Below are 22166 nucleotides of genomic sequence, written 5' to 3'. Positions count from 1 at the left end.
ATAAATAGGTTAGATTTAATTTAACCAATAAAAAATAAGTCTATTTAATTTGATTGGTCACACTGTATTCAATAAATGTAAAAGTTACCTAGAAATACGAAAACTACTTACATTTTGAAATAAAAACATTTTCCTAAAACTAATTACAATATGAAACGGAGGGAGTATTGTTTACAATCCAGGTTTCAGATGCTCCAACCGAAAGAAGCTTCTCAAAACTGCAATTGTAAAAATATTACTCACGATTAACTATATTACAATAAATATTTAATAGTTTGGCTACGTTATCAACTAAGAAAAATATGATCAGAAAAACCTTGATTCTGAAAGTTTGATAGATAATTTTTAGAAAAAAATTAAAATGTGTTATTTTTACAAAAAGATCAAATTTTAATAGTTTTGAAGATGTTGTAAAATTTTTATTATAAAATTAATTTTTTATCGAGAAACTTTTCATGTAAGGGCCTCGGTTTTGTATTTAGTATTGGACCCTCAGTATCTAGGACCGGCACTGCTGATACCTCGAAACCTTGGCTTCCAAGCTTCATCCTCTTCACAACGCAAGCTTCCGCCATGGATTTCGATCACACACCTCTTTCTTTCTATCTCTCTGACTCTGTGTAGAGTTTTGAACAGAGTGGTCGTTGGAGTTGGTGAATGCTAATAATGAGGGAAAACTATTTATTTATTATAAGGATAATTTGAAAATACAACTTTTTATTCGTTTTCACTATTTTGAGCATTTTAAATATAAATATTGAGGTTTTACTTTTTTTTTTACAGTTGCACTGGAAGTGATTATTAATAAGTTCGATTATAAAGTTTGAATGATGTTATTTGGGTTTTTGAAATTTAAATAATATCATATCTTTATAAACTTGTTAGTTGACAGCTTTAACTTATTCATGTTTACTTTTCTTTACAACTATTTCTAAATTTTGCCACCAAATATTTGTTAGTAGAAATTGTTTAAACTTACGAAGTTTCTGAATTAAAATGTGCAAATCTTGAATCACAAGCAAATATTAATTTGGATAACTAAAACACAAACTAAAACTGTACCCCAATTTAAAATATATTCAACCGGATTTGTGATATGCCATATTATCCTAATATCTAAATGTCGTTAAATTTCAAGAACTGAAACCCGACTAAACCTGAACACCTGATTAGAACACCTACCTAAAAACATAAAACTACTTTCAAAATACCTAAAAGTAGGTTATTATGATTTAAAATTTTCAAAATAAATCTTTTATTCATTTTTCAAAACTACTTTCTTATATAATAAAACATTGTTATGGTAATCCCTATGTTAAATTAATATTTTAATATTTAATTTAATAAAAGTAATGTATAAGAACCGGTTTGAAACTCATATAAATACTCATAAAGTTAAGTTTGGTTTCAGGTCAGTTCTGTTCAGTTTTTGGTTGGGTCATTTCCAGTTGAGATTTCCAAGTTGAGGTAAAATGCCTTGGACTAATCTGAATGGTAATAATAAGAAACCTCAAGTAGAATATTCCAAATCAGGAAAATGTTCAAAGTTTTGTAGATATCTCGGCGAACTCCTGAATATGCATATTTTATTCTTAAAAGGTGTAAACCCTGAGAGACTAAAGACGGGCCATGCATAGGTGGAACTCACGAAGATGCAATATAAGACCGCAGCTTCTACATATAATTACCTCGACTTATCTAGCACAAGTTACACCACATCAATGCCACCCTACCACCATAGCCCGAGAAACTTTCAGGTGGGGTTTAAGCGGCTTTCCAAGAAGACAATGGTGGAGTGTCTGAGTTCTTAAAGTTGGGCACCATGTTACTGAATCTTTCTCCTTTCACAGACTCTGGGTGACCAATGCTCTCCAGCTCAGACATCTCTTCGGGAGTGAGTTTCACTGATAAAGCACCAATATTCTGATTGAGGTTTTCGATCTTAGTAGTTCCCGGGATGGGGCAAACATCGTCTCCCTGATGGTGAAGCCATGCGAGGGCTAGTTGTGCAGGAGTGCATCCTTTCTTCTCGGACATTGCATAAACTTTCTCATAGAGAATCTTGTTGTGGCCTAAGTTTTCCGGTTGGAATCTTGGTAGAGTCTGCGATTAGAGTAGATAAACGGTTGGTTGATTGATTTACCTACAATTTTTTATCAAGAGTTCATCACACAAACAAGGCATACAGAGCAGCCTATGTACTTGCCTTCCTGTAGTCATTGTTCTCTATGTTCTCAAGAAGCTTTGGTCCAGCAGCGAAGAAGCCTCTTCCTAGAGGACTGTAAGCAACAATCCCAATCCCAAGTTCCCTGATGATTGAATGATATAAGACATTATATTATTTGATACTCTTAAGTAGAAAGAGTCCAAAAGTCAATGAGCAAACTTCAAAACAGTAAGTAAGCCATTTACAAGTCAAGATTTGCGTTGGGTGAAAAAAAAAGTTTCAACTTCTAAACTTCATTCTCAATGAAGGAAAGAGAAGACGTTACATGATTAACGGATGATAATGCACCAAGAAAATAGGATGATACCTGCAGGTAGGGACGACTTCTTCTTCCACGTCTCTCGTCCACAGGGACCATTCTAACTGGACTGCAGTAATTGGGTGAACAGCATGTGCTCTTCTGATAGTTGAGGCAGAGGCTTCAGACAAACCAATGTACTTTATCTTACCCTCTTCAACTAGCTTCTTCATTTCCCCCATCTTGAAATTAAAAAAAAAAAAAAGGACAAAATAAACTGTTAAGTTCAGCAAAAGGTGCCTGCTTTCGATAAAAGTCACCTTGTGTATGTGATAAGAGCTCAGAAGCAACCAACTTCAGGAAAAAGCTAGCTACCAACAGGAAGAGCTTACAGTGATTTCGATAGGAATAAGCTAGCTACCAACAGGAAGAGCTTACAGTGATTCCTAATATCTATATCTTATTCGACTCTATTAGTCAGAACATATCTCACTCCAAAAAAGTGACACCCTCATAGTCACTGAACTGTAACTTCCACTAAATTTTGAAAATGGTAGAAAACCAAAGGATGAAGTAGGACTTGCAAGAGGAAGGGCTTACAGTGATTTCGATAGGGACACGAGTATCAATCCGATGCTGATAATAAAGATCAATGCAGTCAACATCAAGGCGCTTTAAACTAGCTTCACAAGCAGCTCTAACATAGAAAGGATCTCCCTTTATCTCTCTCTTCCCCTCTCCGTAAATGATCCCAAATTTGGACGCAAGCTCCACTTTCTCCCTCATCCCATTATTCTTTAGAGCCTGAAAAAATCCAACATAAGCTCAAAGAACCAGAAAACAAACCCAAAACCTATAAAGATTGTTCCTTTCTCAGAAAACTTAACTCTAATTAGCGAAAACCAAGCAGAGATTGATCAAACCGAACCTTGGCGAGGAGCAACTCGTTGGTCTGAGGACCGTAGCTGTCGGCGGTGTCAAGGAAAGTTACGCCGGAGCCGATAGCGTGGTGAAGAAGAGCGATGGGATCAGTTTTGGGAGCGGGAACACCGAATAAGGCGGAGAGGCTCATGCAGCCAAGGCCTTGCGCCGATACTTCGAGGCCTTGGCTTCCCAGCTTCATCCTCCTCACTCCACAATCTGACATGGATTCTCTCTTTGCCACGACGTCTCTCACTCTAGCTTCTCTCTCTCTGTTGTAATTTGAGTGTGGATTATCGCAATTGGATTGGTGTCTGTCTGACTTGACTGGTGATGCATGCCAAAAGAAGATATACCCGTAACTCTCTCTACGAAATGAATAAAATTGATTTTTTAAAAAAATAAAAGTGGATTTTTATATTAAAAAAATATGGGTTAATTAGGTGAATATACATATATTCTGTGTTGAAATTGCGTAAGTGTGCATATTTTTTATATATTTGCGGAACCAAGTGTACGAAGATGGTGAGATTACATTTCTGTCCAAATTAGTGACTGTTTGAAGATAGTCTTTTCGAAAATCAGCTTTGTAGGTAGATAAGGAGATCAACTCGTGAGATTTTGTGTCAGAGAATTGTGTGATAGATATTTGTTGAGGAAAATTCACCAAAATTCAATTTAACGCTTTGAAGTCCAAATATATGGATTTAAGTGGTGCCTGTGATTATTGGAGTTTGGCCATGACAAGAAGGAACAAATAGGATGAGTAACACAGGGAACCAGTGGAGCTTGGCCGTATAACTATCGAAGCTTGGTCGTGGCAAGATTGATGTTATGGCTGCGATGTCCGCTTTATAGTGAACGGCGACGAGGTATAGTGAAACGTGGAGATTTAACTCAACTCGTTTAATGAAACTAAATCAAAATTATTCAAATCTACCTTATATCTATAAAGTCTAAATCAAAATGAAAAGAAACGTGATGGAAAGAGTAAAAGATCTGGAAAAAAAAAATAGAAATAGCTATTTTTGAACAAGAAAAGTTGCAGGGTTGAAAAGAAGAAGATGGTATTAAAATTACCATTCTGCCATCCATTAAAGATTAAAAACCAATGCAAATTGTTAACCAGATTTACTTCCCAAGCAAATTAATACCAAACCGGATATCGTTTTTAATATCCATTTTAAGTAACATTATCTATTGAAAGAAAAATATGAATGAAATAGTTTTCTCAATCCCCTATATATTATTTGAGAAACATTTGAAAAGATCTAACTTCAATTTTGTGATAATTAAAAAAGACTCATTGTTTATGTATCAATCAATTAAGTAGTTAATTAGTCCTACGTGTCAGCTTCACATTGAAATTGAAAAACATGTAATTTGATTTTTATATCTCACTAGAAACATTTAATACCAACTATATGATATCATATAATATTAACTAAAGCAAGGTGGCTATTTATTATATATTATTTCCTTAAATAAAACCTACGGAATTACCTAATGTTATTATGATATATATATTAATTAATGATTTTAAATAATAGAGATTTGCTAATAATCTGTATGCTTTCTATCATTTTTGTTTAATTCTTTACTATTAAAATAAATTACATAATTACATTAATCATATATTAAAAATTTAGATTTTTTTGTATATGTTGTTGTATTTTGAATTTTTTAAAACGAGTATAAATTAACTAAACTGTTAAAAGTCTCACATAAACTTTTGTGATCAATGTTTAAATATTTTTCTATAATAAGATACAATGATAATAAAATCATATAAATAAATAATTTTATTTTAATAGGTATTTATGTTAATATATATATATATATACTTCATATCGTTTAAATTTAATTATATATCATATACAATAGATAAGATTGATTGTTTTGATTTATTTATTCTAAAATGATTGCGAATAAACAAGAGTGGTCATTTGATTTATATGTACAAGCCAATAGTAACTGATTTCTTAGTTATTTAATATATATAATTATTATTTTAATATTTCATAATATGCAGAATAATATAAAATAAGTATTTATTCTGCACAAGGCGCAAATCTTAACCTAAGTATGTATCTCTTTAATAATTTTGAATCTTAAACATATTCTAAATCTCATGACAAAATAAAAAAAAATGAGAATAAACTCAAAAATCAATATTTATATCAAGCAATAACCAAAATGACACAAAAAAGAGAAAAATATCGAAGATAGATAGGATTGACACGTGAACGTAAACTTCTCATAACCATAATTAACTTTTAAATTGCTAAATTATGATATGAAACCAAGCTGATATAGTTTCATTGTAACCAAATAGTAGACATGAGATTCTTCGGCCTAAATATTAGGTTTTTATGCGATAAATAAATTTTTGACCTAAAATATTTTTAAAAATGAGATCAGTTCATTAGTAAACAAATTATGTGATTAACAAAAAAAAATTTTAAAAAAATTTTAAGGGCAAAATATATTAATTCAATCAATGATATAAATTTTTTTCCATACGATATTTCTTAAATAATTTTCATATAAATTTACTCTGCGCAAGGCGCATGTCTTATCCTAGTTGTAAATTAAGTGTGACTCAAAATTGCATTCAACACTTAGCCTAACACAATTACGAACTATACCGATAGAATATGATATGATTAAAATTACGAATGAAATAGCTTTCTTTATTGTAAATTAAGTGTGACTCAAAATTGCATTCAACACTTGGTCTAACACAATTACGAAGTATATCGATAGAATACAAATACAATAAATAAAAAATATATATCCGGTTTACTGAATTAATAACGGACTTCAATTGATATAATAAGATAAGTTACTTTATAACCAGATATACTTATAAGATTTGATAATTCTCTAATGAGATAATTCTCTAACGAGATGATAAACACTAAACCCTAAAATTTAAACCCAAAGGTCAATCCTAAACTCTAAACTCTAAACCAAAGGGTCAATCCTAAATCCTAGGGTTTACAGTTTAGAATTTAGAGTTTTTTAGGGCTTAGACTATGGTGTTTATGATTTAAAGTTTTGCTGGCAGCGTTAGCAAATCAATTTTTTTGTTTTGCAATTTCAATTCTAAACACTAAATCCTAAACCCTAGGATTCATCCTCAATCTTAAAAACCTCTAAACTCAAAACCTTAAACCTAGAGATTCACTCTAGAGAATAAACCCTAAAAACTCTAAATTCTAAACACTAAACCCTGAGATTTAAGATTAATCCTTAGGTTTATGGTTAACCTTTGGGTTTAGGGTTTAGAATTAGTTAAAATATATTATTATTTAAATAACCGGATATTGTTTTTAATATCCATCTTTAAGTAATGTTATCTATTGGAAAAAAAAAGATGAGTGGAATAACTTTGTCAATTGTAAAATAAGTGCGACTCAAAATTGCATTCAACACTTGGTCCAACACAATTACGAACTATATCAATAGAATATGAACACAATAAATAAAAGTTGTATATCAGGTTAACTGAGTTAATAACGGGCTTTCAATTGAAACTATCTATTGTGTGAATTGGTAAGTACATATGTCTAAACAAATGCTTTCTCATGACTATAACAATCTCTATAAAACAACGAAGAATGACTACATTTCGATTAAGTGTCATTTTTAGATTTAGCCACTTTAATGAGTACTAGAAATACACAACGGCATAACTCAAATAACATAATTCTACAATGCATATCCGGATAACTTATCCAATAACCGGATAACTATTCAATAACTGGCCGCACCGGTGGGTCTAGGAGGAGCAGCTTTTCCCCTTACTCTGCCACCACCACCTCTTCTACTTGTTGTAGACTGAGGGGGGAGCTCAATATTTTATGCATGTTCAATAACCTGAGTTCTAGAATGTCTGATTCTACGTGATCCACTTCTTAACTTTAGCATTCTTACTCCATACAAAGACTAAAATATTCTTTTTCAGTGACTCATTTACCTAAACTGCAGCACCAAGAGAGGATGCAGAGGGTAACTATTTAGTAGATCATAACTTAAAAACATCTTCATTACACAATCTAATAAAATACAAGAAACAATGTCTTGCACGTTGAGCAACTGGATAGCAACAAAAATAACTTGATGTTTAGGGAACAGACGGATATCTTGACTGATAACCAGAAACCATCTTAGCACATGTAAGAGGGGCTTTGTTGACTTTGCTCATGAAAATTCTCTTAAAAATCACAACATCGAACTTGCTGTCAGTTCTCCTTACCATTTGTATATCTGCCAAGTTAATTCATTGTGACATACTATTCAGACAACAAGTCATGGAGATTCAACTAATGGAACAAACACAATGATGTAATAGATACCCCATAGTATTACCTTAACGGAAATCTTGAGGTAGACATCATCGAACTTTGAAGCTGTCTTTTGGTCTTCTTGCTCTTTCCTCCGGTGATAATATCAATCTAAAACAATGACAAGACAATACCAAATCAAGTGAACAAGAACTAAACCATCCCTCTAGTCACCTCTTGTGGAACACGTGTCGACCATCCATATTGCTCACTTCTTCTCTTTCCTTTAGCTGCTACAGACACACAACATAGAGATTATAATCAGAATCACAAAGATGAATGAAGAAGGAACAAAGATGCTTGAGAAATACAGCAAGAAAAAAAAAGAAACATCAGTTTAAAAAAATATATTTTCCAGATCCACACCTAGATCTAATTGTATTGGAGCCAACAAACAGTTACAATCAGAATTGTACAGATAGGGAAGGAAAAACGAAGATGGATCTTGGTTTTAAACTTTTTAGTCTCTAATCTCAGAAAGTATGTGTAGATCTGAAATATGAACAAATAGAAAAAAATGAAGGAGATGAGTGGGATTCATACCATTCAGAAGGAAAAAATGTTGAATAAAAGACTAAGAAAAATCAAAGAAGATGCTTTCGTAACAACCAAAAAAAAAATCTGGAACAAAAAAAAAGGAAAATCAAGTTATGAACATATGTGTCAGAGAACTAACGTAAGCATATATGGGCAATTGTGGAATTAAAATTATCAAATAGTGTCATAGTCATTCACCAAATTAAATTTGTTATCATGGTTATCCACTGAAAATTCCCTTATAAAAAAATATATCCTTCAATAATATTAATTTATTTTTTATTCAAAATTAAGTAGAGAAAAATTCTCAAAATCATATTCATTAACGTGCAGTTTTTTTTTTTATCAAAATTAGGCCTCGGCATTTTATCCACATTCAAAATTCTAAACCGGAATCGAAAAGAACCGACATGGATCCGAAAAGAACCAACCAAATAGACCCAATAAAAAAAAACTGATTGATACCCGACCTAAAAATATGAATATCCAAAACTATGATTACATATGTTCTATTTTCTATATTTTAGCTCATGATTTAGTTAAAATGTCTTTTTGTTACCATTTTTTATTATTTTATAACATTTTCAAGTAATATGAATATTAAATGTCAAATTTAGATTTTGAAAATGTTTAATTTCAACTATTAATAGTTTACTTTTGGTTATTTTGTAAAATTTTAGATAAATGTGATGAATTTTGGCTAAATTTTGATAGAATTTGGGTACTTCAAGTTTTTTTCCTATCATAAATACCTGAATCCAACCCGGATTTGCTACAGACCTGAAAGTTACATGTATTTTGCATGTATTTCAATTATAGGTCTGAACCAACCCGGATCCGCGAGGAGCCAATCCGAACACGAACCAAAATTTTCAAAGTACCTATTTGGGTCCAAATCTCTAGGACCCAAAAGAAGACCCAAAAGACCCGGATCCGTAAGGAGCCGAGCCAAACCTAGAGATGTCAAAGTGGACCGCAACCTGCAGATTATGTATAAGTATATAAACCGCAACCTGCGGTAGGCCGGCCCGCACATACCAAAATAAAATTGAGTTTGCATCGGGTTGGACTAATTGGACGCGAGTTGGCTCATTTAACATTTCTAAAATTAAGAGGTTGATGCAATAGAAAGATTATGAATAACCTGAAACAAAAATGTTTTCTTAAATATTTTATTATCTATAAAAAAATAATTTGAGCCATTTAAAATACAAATAAAGAGAAAAATAGAAAAAAAAAACAAGAACAAACAACACATCTAAAAAATCACATTTCATATTTACACAACATAAATTAGGTTTTATGTTTTTTTTTTATAAACTTTAGAAGCCAATTATTGCATCAAATACAATGAATTGAATTTTGTAATCAACTATCTCAACACTTTAACATTCATATTTGTATCAGTTGATATAGTAGGCTATTGAGTGATCTTTGCCTTTTGTATCTTAGTTTATTATATATTCGCTATTCTCAACTATGTTAATTCCTTGCCACAAGTGTTAGATAATTATTAAAAAATAACTTACTATACGCAAATAATTTAAATGATAAGAGCTAGGCCTGGGCAAAATAACCGGAACCGAAGAACCGAACCGGAACCGAATCGAAATACCCGAAATCGAAACCGGACCAATACAATCAAATATCCGAACGGTTCCTATATTTTTATATCTGAAATAACCAAACCGGAACCGAACCGAGAACCGAATGGGTACCCGAATATATAAAAATATTAATTACATATACATATAACATCACTAAATATATATTTTTAATTTAAAATTCTATTAAAAGGATCTGAAAATAGTTGAGGATAACTAAATTATTATAAAGTATCCGAAACTATCCGGATAGTTTTATCCGAAATATCAAAAGTAATCTGAAATGTCCAAACTTTTTATCTAAATCATCCTAATTATTTGATATTTTACCCTAAATAACCGATATTTTATCCAAATTATCCGAACTATCTGAACCCGAACCGGATCCAAATGAGAACCAAACTTTTTCCGGATATTTTCCGGTTCCTACATTTACTATCCAAACCGAACAGAACCCGAAACTATCCGAACCGAACCGAACCGAAAATAGGTCAAGTACTAAATGGATCCTCTAGCCCCTATCCGAACTACCCGAAATCTGAAATATCCGAACCGAACCGAACCGATACCCGAAATGCCCAGGCCTAATAAGAGCAATGTAAATTAATTTGTTTATGCTCTCGTTTGTCTATGATTCTTTTATTGTTTCTTTTTGAAAATGAACGTTTTCACTCTAATGCATATCATTTACTGAAAAATTCCATGATTTATTTTTTTTATAGGGTACACTCATTCTATAATGACATTCAAATAGCATGAAAACTACGTAGCATATTTTAAATATTATGAGTGGAGACTCGTGGATTAGCCCGCATAACCAATTAGCTATGCGGGATGGACTTGGACATATATATACAAACCGTAACCCACAATGTACCAATCTGCGCGGTTCGTAAGAAAGTTGAACCCGGTACGGGTTAGACTACGTGGACATGGGTAAGACCCAGACGCCCATGTTTAACCAAAAAAAAAACACATAATAGAAAATGACCAAAGAGATTTCATTAAAAAGGTAAAATACGCTTATACATGTATTCTATAAATATAAATAAAAATTTAAATAAATAATAAAAATAAATATATTTTTTTTGAAAAATACATTTTTCAATTCGAATTTTCTTTTTGTTTTTTTTTTAATTCTTTTCTTTGAAATCCCGAAATTATTTTTGAAACTATTTTTAAAATTGTTATTTTAAATTTAAAATATTAATTATTATTATTTAAATTCTAAAAGTCGCATTTTAAACATTCAGACTGACATTTATATGTTTTTAAAACCTTGAATTGTTTTTACTAACACTTCTAACCTTCAAATTAACAATTTCCCATATCAAACCTTATAATTTTTTTCCCGCCAAAATATGGAGACATGGAAGTATGAAGTGTTAATAAGTGATGGTTGCGCAAAATGACTAGATAAATAGCGATGGTATGTAATATATTTTTTAAAAAAATATTTATAATTTATTTCCAGTTAAAGTTCTTCAAATAAATAAAAATTAAAATTTTACCAAAACTATATTATAAAGTTAAAACTTTAAAGTTTTAATCTTTTGGAAATTTAACAAGAAAACAAAAAAATGGAAATTTTAATCTTTGGAAGAAAAAGATGTCATGTTATAAAATTATAAAAAGAGAAAAATAGATATATAAATATATATTTAAATTCAAAATCATATCAAAAATATATAACTGGATTTGTAAATATTGTAAACACAAATTGTGATATTGTAACATTTTTCCCGATGTCAAAGGGTATTCAATCAAAGACTTAGCACGGACTTCTCAATTATAACCAATATACTTTATTTTTGTTGATTCTAATTCTCGGCTTGATCCTTTGTCAACCATAAAAATTTTATACTATAAGAATTTTTTTTAATATATTTACAAATCCTGCTATATATTTTTGATATGATTTTGAATTTTAATTTTGTTTGTATATATATATATATATATATAATTTTATAACATAACATCTTTTCTTCCAAAGATTAATTTTTTTTAATTTTTTGTCTAAATTTCCAAAGATTAATATTTAAAGTTTCTAACTTTATAAATATAGTGTTGGTAAAATTTTAATTTTTAGTTTTATTATTTTAATTGAAAAAAGATATAAAAATTATTTATTTTACACGTCATCGTTATTTATCTAGTTTTTTCGCCCAATCATCTTTTTTTGACACTTGATACTTTTATGTCATCAAAATTTTGGCAGGAAAAAAATTTTTGGTTTGATATGTTAAAATTGTTACTTTGAAGGTAAGAAGTGTTAATGAAAAAAATTAAAAGTTAAAGTGTGTGTAAGTGTGAGTCTGAATGTTTAAAATGTGATTTTCTAAATTTTAAACTCCACCTTCCAAAACTCCATTCTTTGAATGTTACTATCATTAGGGGCATAAGTGTCTTTTATCTTTTTAATAAAATTTATTTTGGTCATTTTGACCATTTTATGCCAAATTTGTTATGATTTTAAATGTTACTATCATAGGCGTCTATAAGTATCTTAATAACAAAATATTCAAATAAATATTATAGTATCAAAAGTTTTAGTGGTTATTTATTTTTATCAACAAATATATGTAAAATGTAACAAATAATATATTATAAAATATTTTTAATTAGAGTATGGATAAAATGTATAATATATTATAGTCGTTAAGTAATTTATAAATTATATTTGCAGATTTTTTTTTTAATATTTCAGCTTGTGGTATAGGTTGAAAAGGTATAAGAGAATCGATTTGAATACTTATATCATTAAAGTACATTTATTTTTTTGGTTAACATCATGAAAGACTCCAGATTTAATCATGTTTTAGCTGAAGTAGTAGAAGGATGAATGATATATCAGAAAGTGATTCACCATATCGTGCGAGTGAGGCTAAAAAACGAAAAGCTCATCTGGTGATTGCAGGGTCACTAGCAAAGATTTCCAGCTTCCAAAAAATTAATGCATTGCCCGTCGCACGGGATGAGGCCCATAAATTGAGTGAGCGGGCGTGAGAGGTTCATTAACTGTAGGTGGATGGGCGTTACGAATAGTGTTAGATCCAAATTTAAACGAGTAAGTAATCATGTGTAGGTTCACACTAACATTGATGACAATACTGGAGCGCAATGACAACGTTGCATTATGTGGTGACCATAATATCTTGGTTTGTGGTATATGTTGAAATGCATGCACTTATCTTCCGGATCATACCTTCCAAAAGATTTTCAAAGTTAAACGTGTTGAGCTGAAATAATAGAACGATGAGTGACTTATCATGTTGTACGAATTACGGCAGAGCACATAAAATATTCTAAAAGATTAATGCACAGCCTATAGTGCAAGATGATATGTACTAACCGAGTAGAAGCCGTAGGAGGCTTAGACGGTTGGAACACTACAAAAATAATTTTTTTTGTAAACAAAACAAAACATTTTTGTAGTTACATGTGAGCACTGTTTGATACACAAACAGTGCTGTTTGTAAACAAAAATGTTTGCTCGGTGGCTAAACGCTGTGGTTGAAGCACTGTTTGATACATAAAATCAAATGTGGGAGCCTTAAGACGACAAAGCAAGACCTGAGCTAAAAAGCCACATGTGGTGTGGTGGTATGGTGTTGTCATGATGGCAGAATAAGATTTACATGAGGAATTCTGATAAGAGTTTTCAATATATTTTATATTTTTATGTTTGGTTGAATTGTTTTTAATGGTTACTGTTTTGAGAAAATTAAATTTCTTAATACTTTTGTTTTTATCTATAACATACATTTTGAGCCCAAAAAAAATAATCTATAACACACATAATAAACCAGAGGGAGTACTTGGCACTAATAATACCTACTACAGTATAACTTATACGATAATTTACCCTGTTTAAACAATTTTATGTTGCAAAAACTCAGTGTTTGCTATACACAAAAATGGTTCATGGTAAATTTTTTTTTTTTGATAACAAGACATTTACAGACTCATATTGACTCTGTAAACCAGATCGGTAACTCTGCATTCATATGAACGACGAAAGACGGTTGTTTCCTAGCATTACGTGCCAAGCTATCCGCCCGTAGTTTCTGTTCATGGTAAATTTTCTGTTCAATTCATTCCCCATCAAAATTGGAATAGAAATTTTTTATTCATAAATTTTTTCATCCTCGAAAAAATGAGAGAAATAGAGTGGAACCCATGTGTCATAATTTGACAAAAAAAATCAACATGATTGATATAAAAATTGAGGAATAAGAATGTCACCAATATTCTGTTAGTAGAATATGGTCACCAATTGAAATCAATATTTTTTCTTAGTTATATGTTTCTCAAATCTCCATATATTTACCTAAATAAAATGACCTTTTCGAAAATAAAACATATTAAAAATTAAAAAACCAAGTAAAATAAAATTAGATTTTAAATAAAATGAATTTAAAATAAATAACGTAGTTATTTTTATACGAATAAAAATAGTATTTTCCAAAGTCAAAAACGCTTAAATTTTTATTGAACATGGAGCATATAGGCTAGCGACTCTGAAGGAGTTCCCAAATCAACCAAAGCCAAGAGTGGGTGAATTTTCCTGAAACTTAATCATCTAGAGATTTGTGTTTTCATCTCTAGGTGATTGTTAGTTAGGCCTAGTGATTGCATCTCTTTTTGATTGTATTGATATCTGAGTCTTAATCTCCAATAATGTTACTCCTGAAAGAAACCGTTGTCGATATATCCTAGGCTAGCGCGTGACCTAGATGCGTTTTTACTTATTTCATATCCCTAGTCACTTCGCTTGATCTATATGCAATACGATCCTTTTTGTGGTGCACTGAATCGTGTACCTCTATAATGTGGATATTGTGCCCAAATTTAAACACAATAATAATCCATAACTATAGTTACGCTGGTTTCATTTGAATATTTGTTAGTTGCTATTTAAGAAATATATACGAAGGCTAAAACTTTAAGAAAATGAATGTCTGGACAAATTTTCGTCTACATGCATGCACTTCCCAACAACAATTTTGATTGAGTTAAGGTAGAATAATCTATATTATTTTAATTTATTTAATCATACTATATATTTCTATTACGTTGAAATGATTATGTTTTGAAATCATAGAAAATTCGGGGTTGTGTTTATTATTTATAAATTGAATACTATAAATTTTAAAATATATTATCTATTTTTTTGTTCAAAAAATATATTATCTAAAACAAGTTATGATTTTGCGTGTTACAATCACAAGCGTCAGTAAATGTTTTCAAAAACAAAAATTGTTAAAAAAGTATTATTATATTATCGCAATGGTGATCAAATTTTTTAGTGATTATTATATTTTTTATCAACAAATATATCTAAAATGTAACAATATTTTAAATTATGAGTATGGGTAAAACGTATAGTATATTTATAGTAGTTAAGTAATTTATAAACTATATTTTCAAAAATATGCTCTGCCTTCAGTAGATAAATGTTCTGGTTCAGCCACTGTTATACATAAAATCAAATGTGGGAGCCTTAGAAACGACCAAGAAAGACATGGAGCTAAAAAGCCACATGTGGTGGCATGGTGCTATGGTGATGGCAGAATAAGATTTACATGAGGAATTCTGAGAAAAGTAAATGGGAAATGGACACAATCGATGCTGAATTCTAAGGAGTGGGCGCATGCTTGTGTCGTTGATGACGTATTATACTAAGAAATTCTGAGAACAGCTTTGTTACCTTTCAGGGACGTGATTATTCTATCATTTTCTTTTTATAGGTTTAATCTCTTTGAAATCCTAAACACTAATCTGTTTAATGTTCTCTTAGTGCTCAATGAGTCGCATGTTAAATATATGTAAGGTTTAAAGAAGGAGACGAGAACTTGAGTGTAATGAAACATATCTACAACACATAGTCTCCATATATATATAAGACTCCACGGAGCCATTATTCAGGCTTTTCACAAAAATCTTATACAGACAGTTTAAGATAAAAGTGCACGGATCGTTATCATACAGACACACTTATACATAACATACATTCCATTTTTTGCCAGAGAGTGTATTTGAAACTTCTGTCATTTTCTGAAACTGGAGTTTGGTGTAACCAGTGAACTAAGAACCGGGACCAGCTTAAGAGGTACTTTCTTGACGACCGTAAGAGTACCAGCTTCTTCTATATCGATGTCTCTCTCCGTCATCCCATCAGGCAACTTCCAGTCAAAGAAGTAAAGTAAGTTCAAGAGTCCCAGTTCAACCGTAGCCATCCCCATTGTTATCCCGGGACACATCCTTCGACCAGAGCCAAATGGTAAGAATTCAAAATTCTGTCCTCTATGGCCCACAGGATTATCTATAAACCTCTCGGGATTAAACTCTTCCGGGTTTTTCCAAATTTTGGGATCTCGAGCTATCGCCCAAGCATTGACCAAGATCCGTCTCTTCGGAGGAATATCATAGCCTTGAACCTTGATGTGAGCCATAGTTTCCCTTGGAAGCAGAAGTGGAAGTGCTGGGTGCAACCTGAATGTTTCCATGATCACGAGGTACAAGTAAGGAACCTTACCAATATCTTCTTCGGTGATTCTCTCCTTACTGTTTCCAAAGCGGTCACGGATCTCGCCTTGAACTTTCTTCATCACTTCCATGTTTCTAGCGAGTTCCGTCATTGTCCATATCATGGTGACGGCCCCTGTGTCTATCCCACCAAGAAATATATTCTACCAACAAACCAATAAAATAAGTTTTAAACTTTAGATTAAATTTGAATACTATAATAATGTGTTTAAAGAAGTCTTAGATTTACCGTGAGAACCCCCTTCATATGATCTACTGTTAGCTTTAAGGAATCATCCTTTTCTTGTGTATGGATCACATCCAACATTGAAACTATAATGTCATCGTGATATTTTGAAGATCTTTCAGGACTCAAATGATCATCGATCATATTTTGAAACATGGCATCGAGCTTGAAGAAAACATTTTTGAGCCTCTTGTGTTGTCCAGAAAGCAAGTCAACAAGCCATCCAACTCCCGCGACGGGGAAGAAATCAGAGCAAGTGAAACTAGCTAGGGCAGTCTCGGCTTCGAACACGAGCTCATCGATCTTTTCTTGATCGACAAACTTGCTCTCGTGGAAACTATGTCCAAAAGCAAGTCTAAAGAAGATACTCGCGGTTAGCCAGTAAAGAGTTTTGCTCAAATCGACTGTAGATAGATCAACTGCGGATTCGGACAGTTTCTTGGCCATGAAGTTACACTCTTCCTCTCTGATATATCTTGAAGACTGAACCTTTTTCAAAGAGAAAAGCTCGCGCACCAAAAACTTACGCCGCTCTTTCCATTCTTCACTGTATTGGGTAAAACCGATATCTTTAAAACCCCGAGAGATTAGCCTCGGTCCGGCAAGATTAGGCCTCGTGCAACAGTCTAGGTCATGAGTTCTGAGCACTTCTTCAGCTGCTTCTTTTGATGAGACTACCGTTACAGGGGCCAACCCTAAGTGAACAAGCATGACATGTCCTGTTCTTTCGGCTAGGCGTTGGAGTGACCTGTGAGGCAACTCTCCAACTTGGTGTAAGTTTCCGATTATCGGAAACTGTGGAGGGCTTGGAGGAAGATTCCATTTAGAGCGTTTGATCTTCTTTCCGACAAAGATTAAGGAAGCAATGGTGATGAGGAAAAGACAGAGCAAAGAGATTGCCATTTTTCTTTGTTTCGACTGAGAAAATGAAATTGATAAATGTTCTTAAGTACTTTGATAATTCCAAGAGGCAAGAAGAAAACAAAACTTGAATGGAGTCCACTGAGATGTGCTTCAAACTCATCTCAAAATACAGTGAAACTTCTAGAAATTAGTGTTCAAATAATGTATATTATAACGGTGAATACTGTTTTATTCTTGAAAGCATAGACACTCTGACATTGTTGAAGCCCCCAAGGCCCCCCAATGCATACGTGCAGCACAACAACATCAACATATTATTACCTACCTCATATTGAGGTGGTTACAAACCATTTCGAAGGGTCAATGGCCGAGCCAGAATTTTTTTATAACATGGGTCAAAATTGTAATGTTTATCACTTGCCAAAATATTAGAGTGATTTGCACCGAAAATAGTAGAATATTAGAAAATTTGCAGAACTGGAAAAAGTGATGGCCCAAAGGTCAGGCCCATCTCTAGACGTTACAATGACCGTGGTGCCCCTATTCCTTCTTTAGTTTTGTAATGATTACATGTATGATTACATGACTTAACATATATATACAAACACGCAAGTATTTGTGTAGCATCTACAGATCTAAGAATAGCCACCAAAATCTGACCAATCCGGCAGCGTTAAACGACGATATCTTTTTGATATTACACATGTACATATACAAATATACATGTTATACAATCGATATATCTTATCGATTATGTTCTATAAAACAAAGTGTTCTGAGGTTTAGAAAACACAAAACTTATCCATCACATTTTCACTAAATCGTCTTAGGTGAATCTCTAAAAATCGTCTCTCGCTTTTTATTTTCAAAGAAAAACTCAGGTGAGTTTTAACTTACATTTATTGGATTAAGTTGGCCTTTCGAGTTTTTACAACTTAGAAAGATTTGAAAAAGCGGCTAAAATACAAATTGTATGGATAATAGTATTTATTGATTAATACGTTTTATAATTATATTGCTAAATGTTGTTCGATACCGGATAATGGGAAAAGATACCTGAGTTATAGAAAGGTTATATTGGTGATGAGAGTAATGAAAATTTCTACACTGAATCTCTTCATGATAAAATTATAAATAGCCGGATAATTTTGTAAGATGAATGTACTGAATACAAGGAGAGGCTATCTCTTAATGATATCCAATGTTAGCCAGTAATTACGAATATGTGATAAGAAGCTAAACTATACTATGATTGGATAAATACATTTGGAGCCGGTTAATTTATGCTTTACAACCAGAAGCACCTAAGACGGATATCTTGAGATAAAAACGGCTAAACTAAAACTTGTTATTGGTATAAATTTCGGCCTGGTCCTCTTCGCAATCTATAAGATGATCTTTGCTGGAAACTGAAATGCCATCGACGGTAATAGACCTGAAACATAACATAGATGAGCTTTGCTTGGTATTAATATTGCTTGGCCGTATAATATTTATCTTAACCGGTCACTATAACATGTATCCGGCCACGGAGATAAGTAAATAAACCCATATCTTGGCTGAAACTGGCCTGGTTCTCTCCGCAATACTATAAGATCTTTGTTGGAAATTGAAATGCCACCGACCCTGAAACAAAACGTTGGTATTAATATTGCTTGGCCGTATAATGTTTATCTTAACATGTCGTTATAACACGTATCCGGCCATAAATATAAGTAAATAAACCCATATCTTGGCTGAAACTGGCCTGGTTCTCTCCGCAATACTATAAGATCTTTGTTGAAAATTGAAATGCCACCGACCCTGAAACAAAACGTACATGAGCTTCGGTTGGTATTAATATTGCTTCGCCGTATAATGTTTATCTTAACATGTCGTTATAACACGTATCCGGCCATAAAGATAAGTAAATAAACCCATACCTTGGCTGAAACGGGCCTGGTTTCTCTCTGCAATATCTACAAGATATTTTGCTGGAAACTGAAATGCCACCGAACCTGAAACAAAACGTACATGAGCTTCGGTTGGTATTAATATTACTTGGCCGTATAATGTTTATCTTAACCGGTCACTATAACACGTATCCAGCTACAAAGATAAGTAAATAAAGAGTTATGAGATAACTCACTGAGTGGTCTTCAAAATATCAACTAGCTATGTGAACCTGAAATAAACTGCAACTTACTGCAATTAGACAAAAAAACGAGTTAGCTGGCTAAAAAATTAACAGTAGAATTAATTATTTTATTAGCATTCAAACTAAAAGCAATCAACTTTGAGATAGATCTAACCTTTTCCATTATCTGAGAGCAGTTCCCTCATCAGACTCCCGAAGGCGGTGGACCGGTGGCAAGACTCCATCAACGTCTTGTCCACCGTTGTGGATCCAAAGGTGACGTCTCCGCTAGATTAACCACTGTAATCATAAGAAGATGCCGTCTTTGTTAGATTAACCACTGTTAGTGGTGGTGTCAATGGTACATGAACGCCTGAGCGTTCGGGTACCCGTTGGCATTCGGATAGGGTTTTTCGGGTTTTCGGATTTTCGGGTTTACGCTTCTAGGTCCCATACTAAAATTTTATTAGTACGGGTCGGGTTCGGATAATAACACTTCGGGTTCGGTTCACAATTGTATTGCATTATAAAACCCATAAAGTAATCATATATCGTACGGATTCGGGTTATATCGGTTCGGTTCGGATATAACCAAAGTAAAAAACAAAATTTTTGAAGTAAAACATAAAGAAAAACATCTAAATTAAATAAAAATTAATCTGTCACATATAAAATAACAATAAAATGTTAAATCAAGCATGGAAACAAACATCATTTGTAAACAATATGTATTGCCTTATAGAGAGTAGACTTTTTATTTCAATGAACAAATTATAAAATACTTATTTATAACTAATTGTGTACTTAAAGCATTTATTAGAATTTTAATATTTATTATTATATATAATATTACCACAAATATTAAATTTAATAATTGGAATACTTATATATATATTTCAAAATATTTATATTGACTATTAATTTTGGATTTTTCGGGTTCGGTTAATAACACTTCGGGTTCGGATATTTTTTGTACCACCCTACAAGATCCGTTCGGGTATTTTTACGTTTCGGGTCAGATAACGGGTCAGATTTTTCGGTTTGGATTCGGTTCGGATTTCGAGTTCCGGATTTTATGCCCCGGCCTAACAGAAATTTTGGTTATGACGGAGAACACAAAGTGATTTTCGAATGGTGAGTGATATGGTCGAAGAGAAACCGAAGAGGCATCGATTATAGTGAATCACGCGTGCTGTAGGAGATATAGGGGTTTTGAAAAAGCGTATACGATATAGGTTTTGTAGAGAGCGTAGGGATAAAAAGGCCATTAATAAAAAACAGATCAGCAAAAAAGGTAAACTTTCATTCTCGCAAATTATGCAGTTAGTTTTGTATATGAGATGCAATTTCTCAAATATTTATTATATAACATAGTGAATAACTTTATCTTGATACAAATAATTTATTCATGAAAGCATAAGTGCAGCACCTCTTGGTGGCCTAGTGGTAGGCGGATACCGGCGAGCTAAGCGACCCGGGTTCGAAGGCACCCCACTACGGCTAAATCACTAGGTGGCCACGCGGATATGGGTTTGCTTTAGGACCCATTTGAAAACCCGGAGAGAGGGTCTATCCGTGGGCTGCACCTCCCCTTGGGGATTAGTCTGGGCCTCGGCCTGGGATACCCCCAGGTTAATCAAAAAAAAAAAAAAAAAAAAAAAAAAAAGCATAAGTGCAGCACAACATCTTCAACATATTACTTACCTCGTACTGGGGTGGCTACACACCACTTCAATGGAGATCAGTGGCGGAGGCGGAGCCAGAATTGTTTCTTGACTAGGGTCAAAAATTTATATATATATAACAGATTTTTATCACTTGCCAAAATACTTACTCCGTTTGCTAGTAACCTAAAATATTTTTATTTCTGTCTTTTTCTAACGCTGAATTTGTTTATATCAAGCGAAGTAAAAAACAGAGTTTTCATGCTACATCTCCACAACCGGAGGAGTCTTACGGCAGTAATAACCTCTAATCTCAGAGAGAGGAGAACACAAATTATGAGCAACATAATGATATCAAAAGATACAAACACGACAACATACGAAGCACTAGTATTAAGGAGCTTTAGAGAGATGAAGACGCTGAAAGCTATAGCCGTGGCAACAGCATTACGATCCTCACAAGCATGTTCTAAACTCCAAATGACAAAGGACAGTTGAAAAAAATATGTGGAGACAGCAGCGCTTCACGAACAAGCACATAAGGTGATTCAAAGATTACGTTCCCCACATGGATAGAACGTAAGTTTTAGAACGTATGATCCTCTGCTATGTAAAATGGCTGAGCCTTTGTGGTCTCTTAACTTCTTAGGCTACAAGACAAAGGAAGAAAATATGGAAGATTGTATCAGCCGCATCAGCACATTGGACACCAGTAGAATCCAGTTGAATCCCTCTCGAGTTGGGAAAACCCAATTTCACAGTTTTGGTGTGAAAACACAATTTTTTGGTTTTGGTGGAAAAACACAATTTTTAGTTTTTGTGGAAAAACATAATTTTATGGGTTTGGTGGAAAAATGCAATGTTTTGGTTT

General features: G+C 32.7%; 2 protein-coding genes and 1 long non-coding RNA gene across 3 annotated transcripts; 1 reads left to right on the top strand and 2 right to left on the bottom strand.

Annotated features, from left to right (window-relative positions):
- Positions 1-1492: 1492 nt before the first annotated feature.
- Positions 1493-3787, bottom strand: LOC106429123 (probable aldo-keto reductase 3). Its single transcript, XM_013869859.3, has 5 exons — positions 3394-3787; positions 3066-3269; positions 2535-2707; positions 2207-2309; positions 1493-2103 (listed from the first exon to the last, which is right to left on the bottom strand). The coding sequence occupies exons 1-5, from the start codon at positions 3610-3612 to the stop codon at positions 1765-1767; spliced, it is 1038 nt and encodes a 345-aa protein (XP_013725313.1). The 5' UTR covers positions 3613-3787; the 3' UTR covers positions 1493-1764.
- Positions 3788-4008: 221 nt separating this feature from the next.
- On the top strand, positions 4009-13100 carry LOC125593455. Its single transcript, XR_007329357.1, has 2 exons — positions 4009-4258; positions 12794-13100. It is a non-coding gene; the product is annotated as an uncharacterized LOC125593455 (long non-coding RNA).
- Positions 13101-15721: 2621 nt separating this feature from the next.
- LOC106429115 (cytochrome P450 71B17) lies at positions 15722-17725 on the bottom strand. The gene is made up of 2 exons (XM_013869853.3): positions 16655-17725; positions 15722-16568 (listed from the first exon to the last, which is right to left on the bottom strand). The coding sequence occupies exons 1-2, from the start codon at positions 17552-17554 to the stop codon at positions 15927-15929; spliced, it is 1542 nt and encodes a 513-aa protein (XP_013725307.1). The 5' UTR covers positions 17555-17725; the 3' UTR covers positions 15722-15926.
- Between the last annotated feature and the right edge of the window lie 4441 nt (positions 17726-22166).

This window comes from Brassica napus, chromosome C9 (genome assembly GCF_020379485.1).
Source record: "Brassica napus cultivar Da-Ae chromosome C9, Da-Ae, whole genome shotgun sequence".
NCBI lineage: Eukaryota > Viridiplantae > Streptophyta > Magnoliopsida > Brassicales > Brassicaceae > Brassica > Brassica napus.
This window is presented reverse-complemented; position numbering and strand designations above follow the sequence as displayed.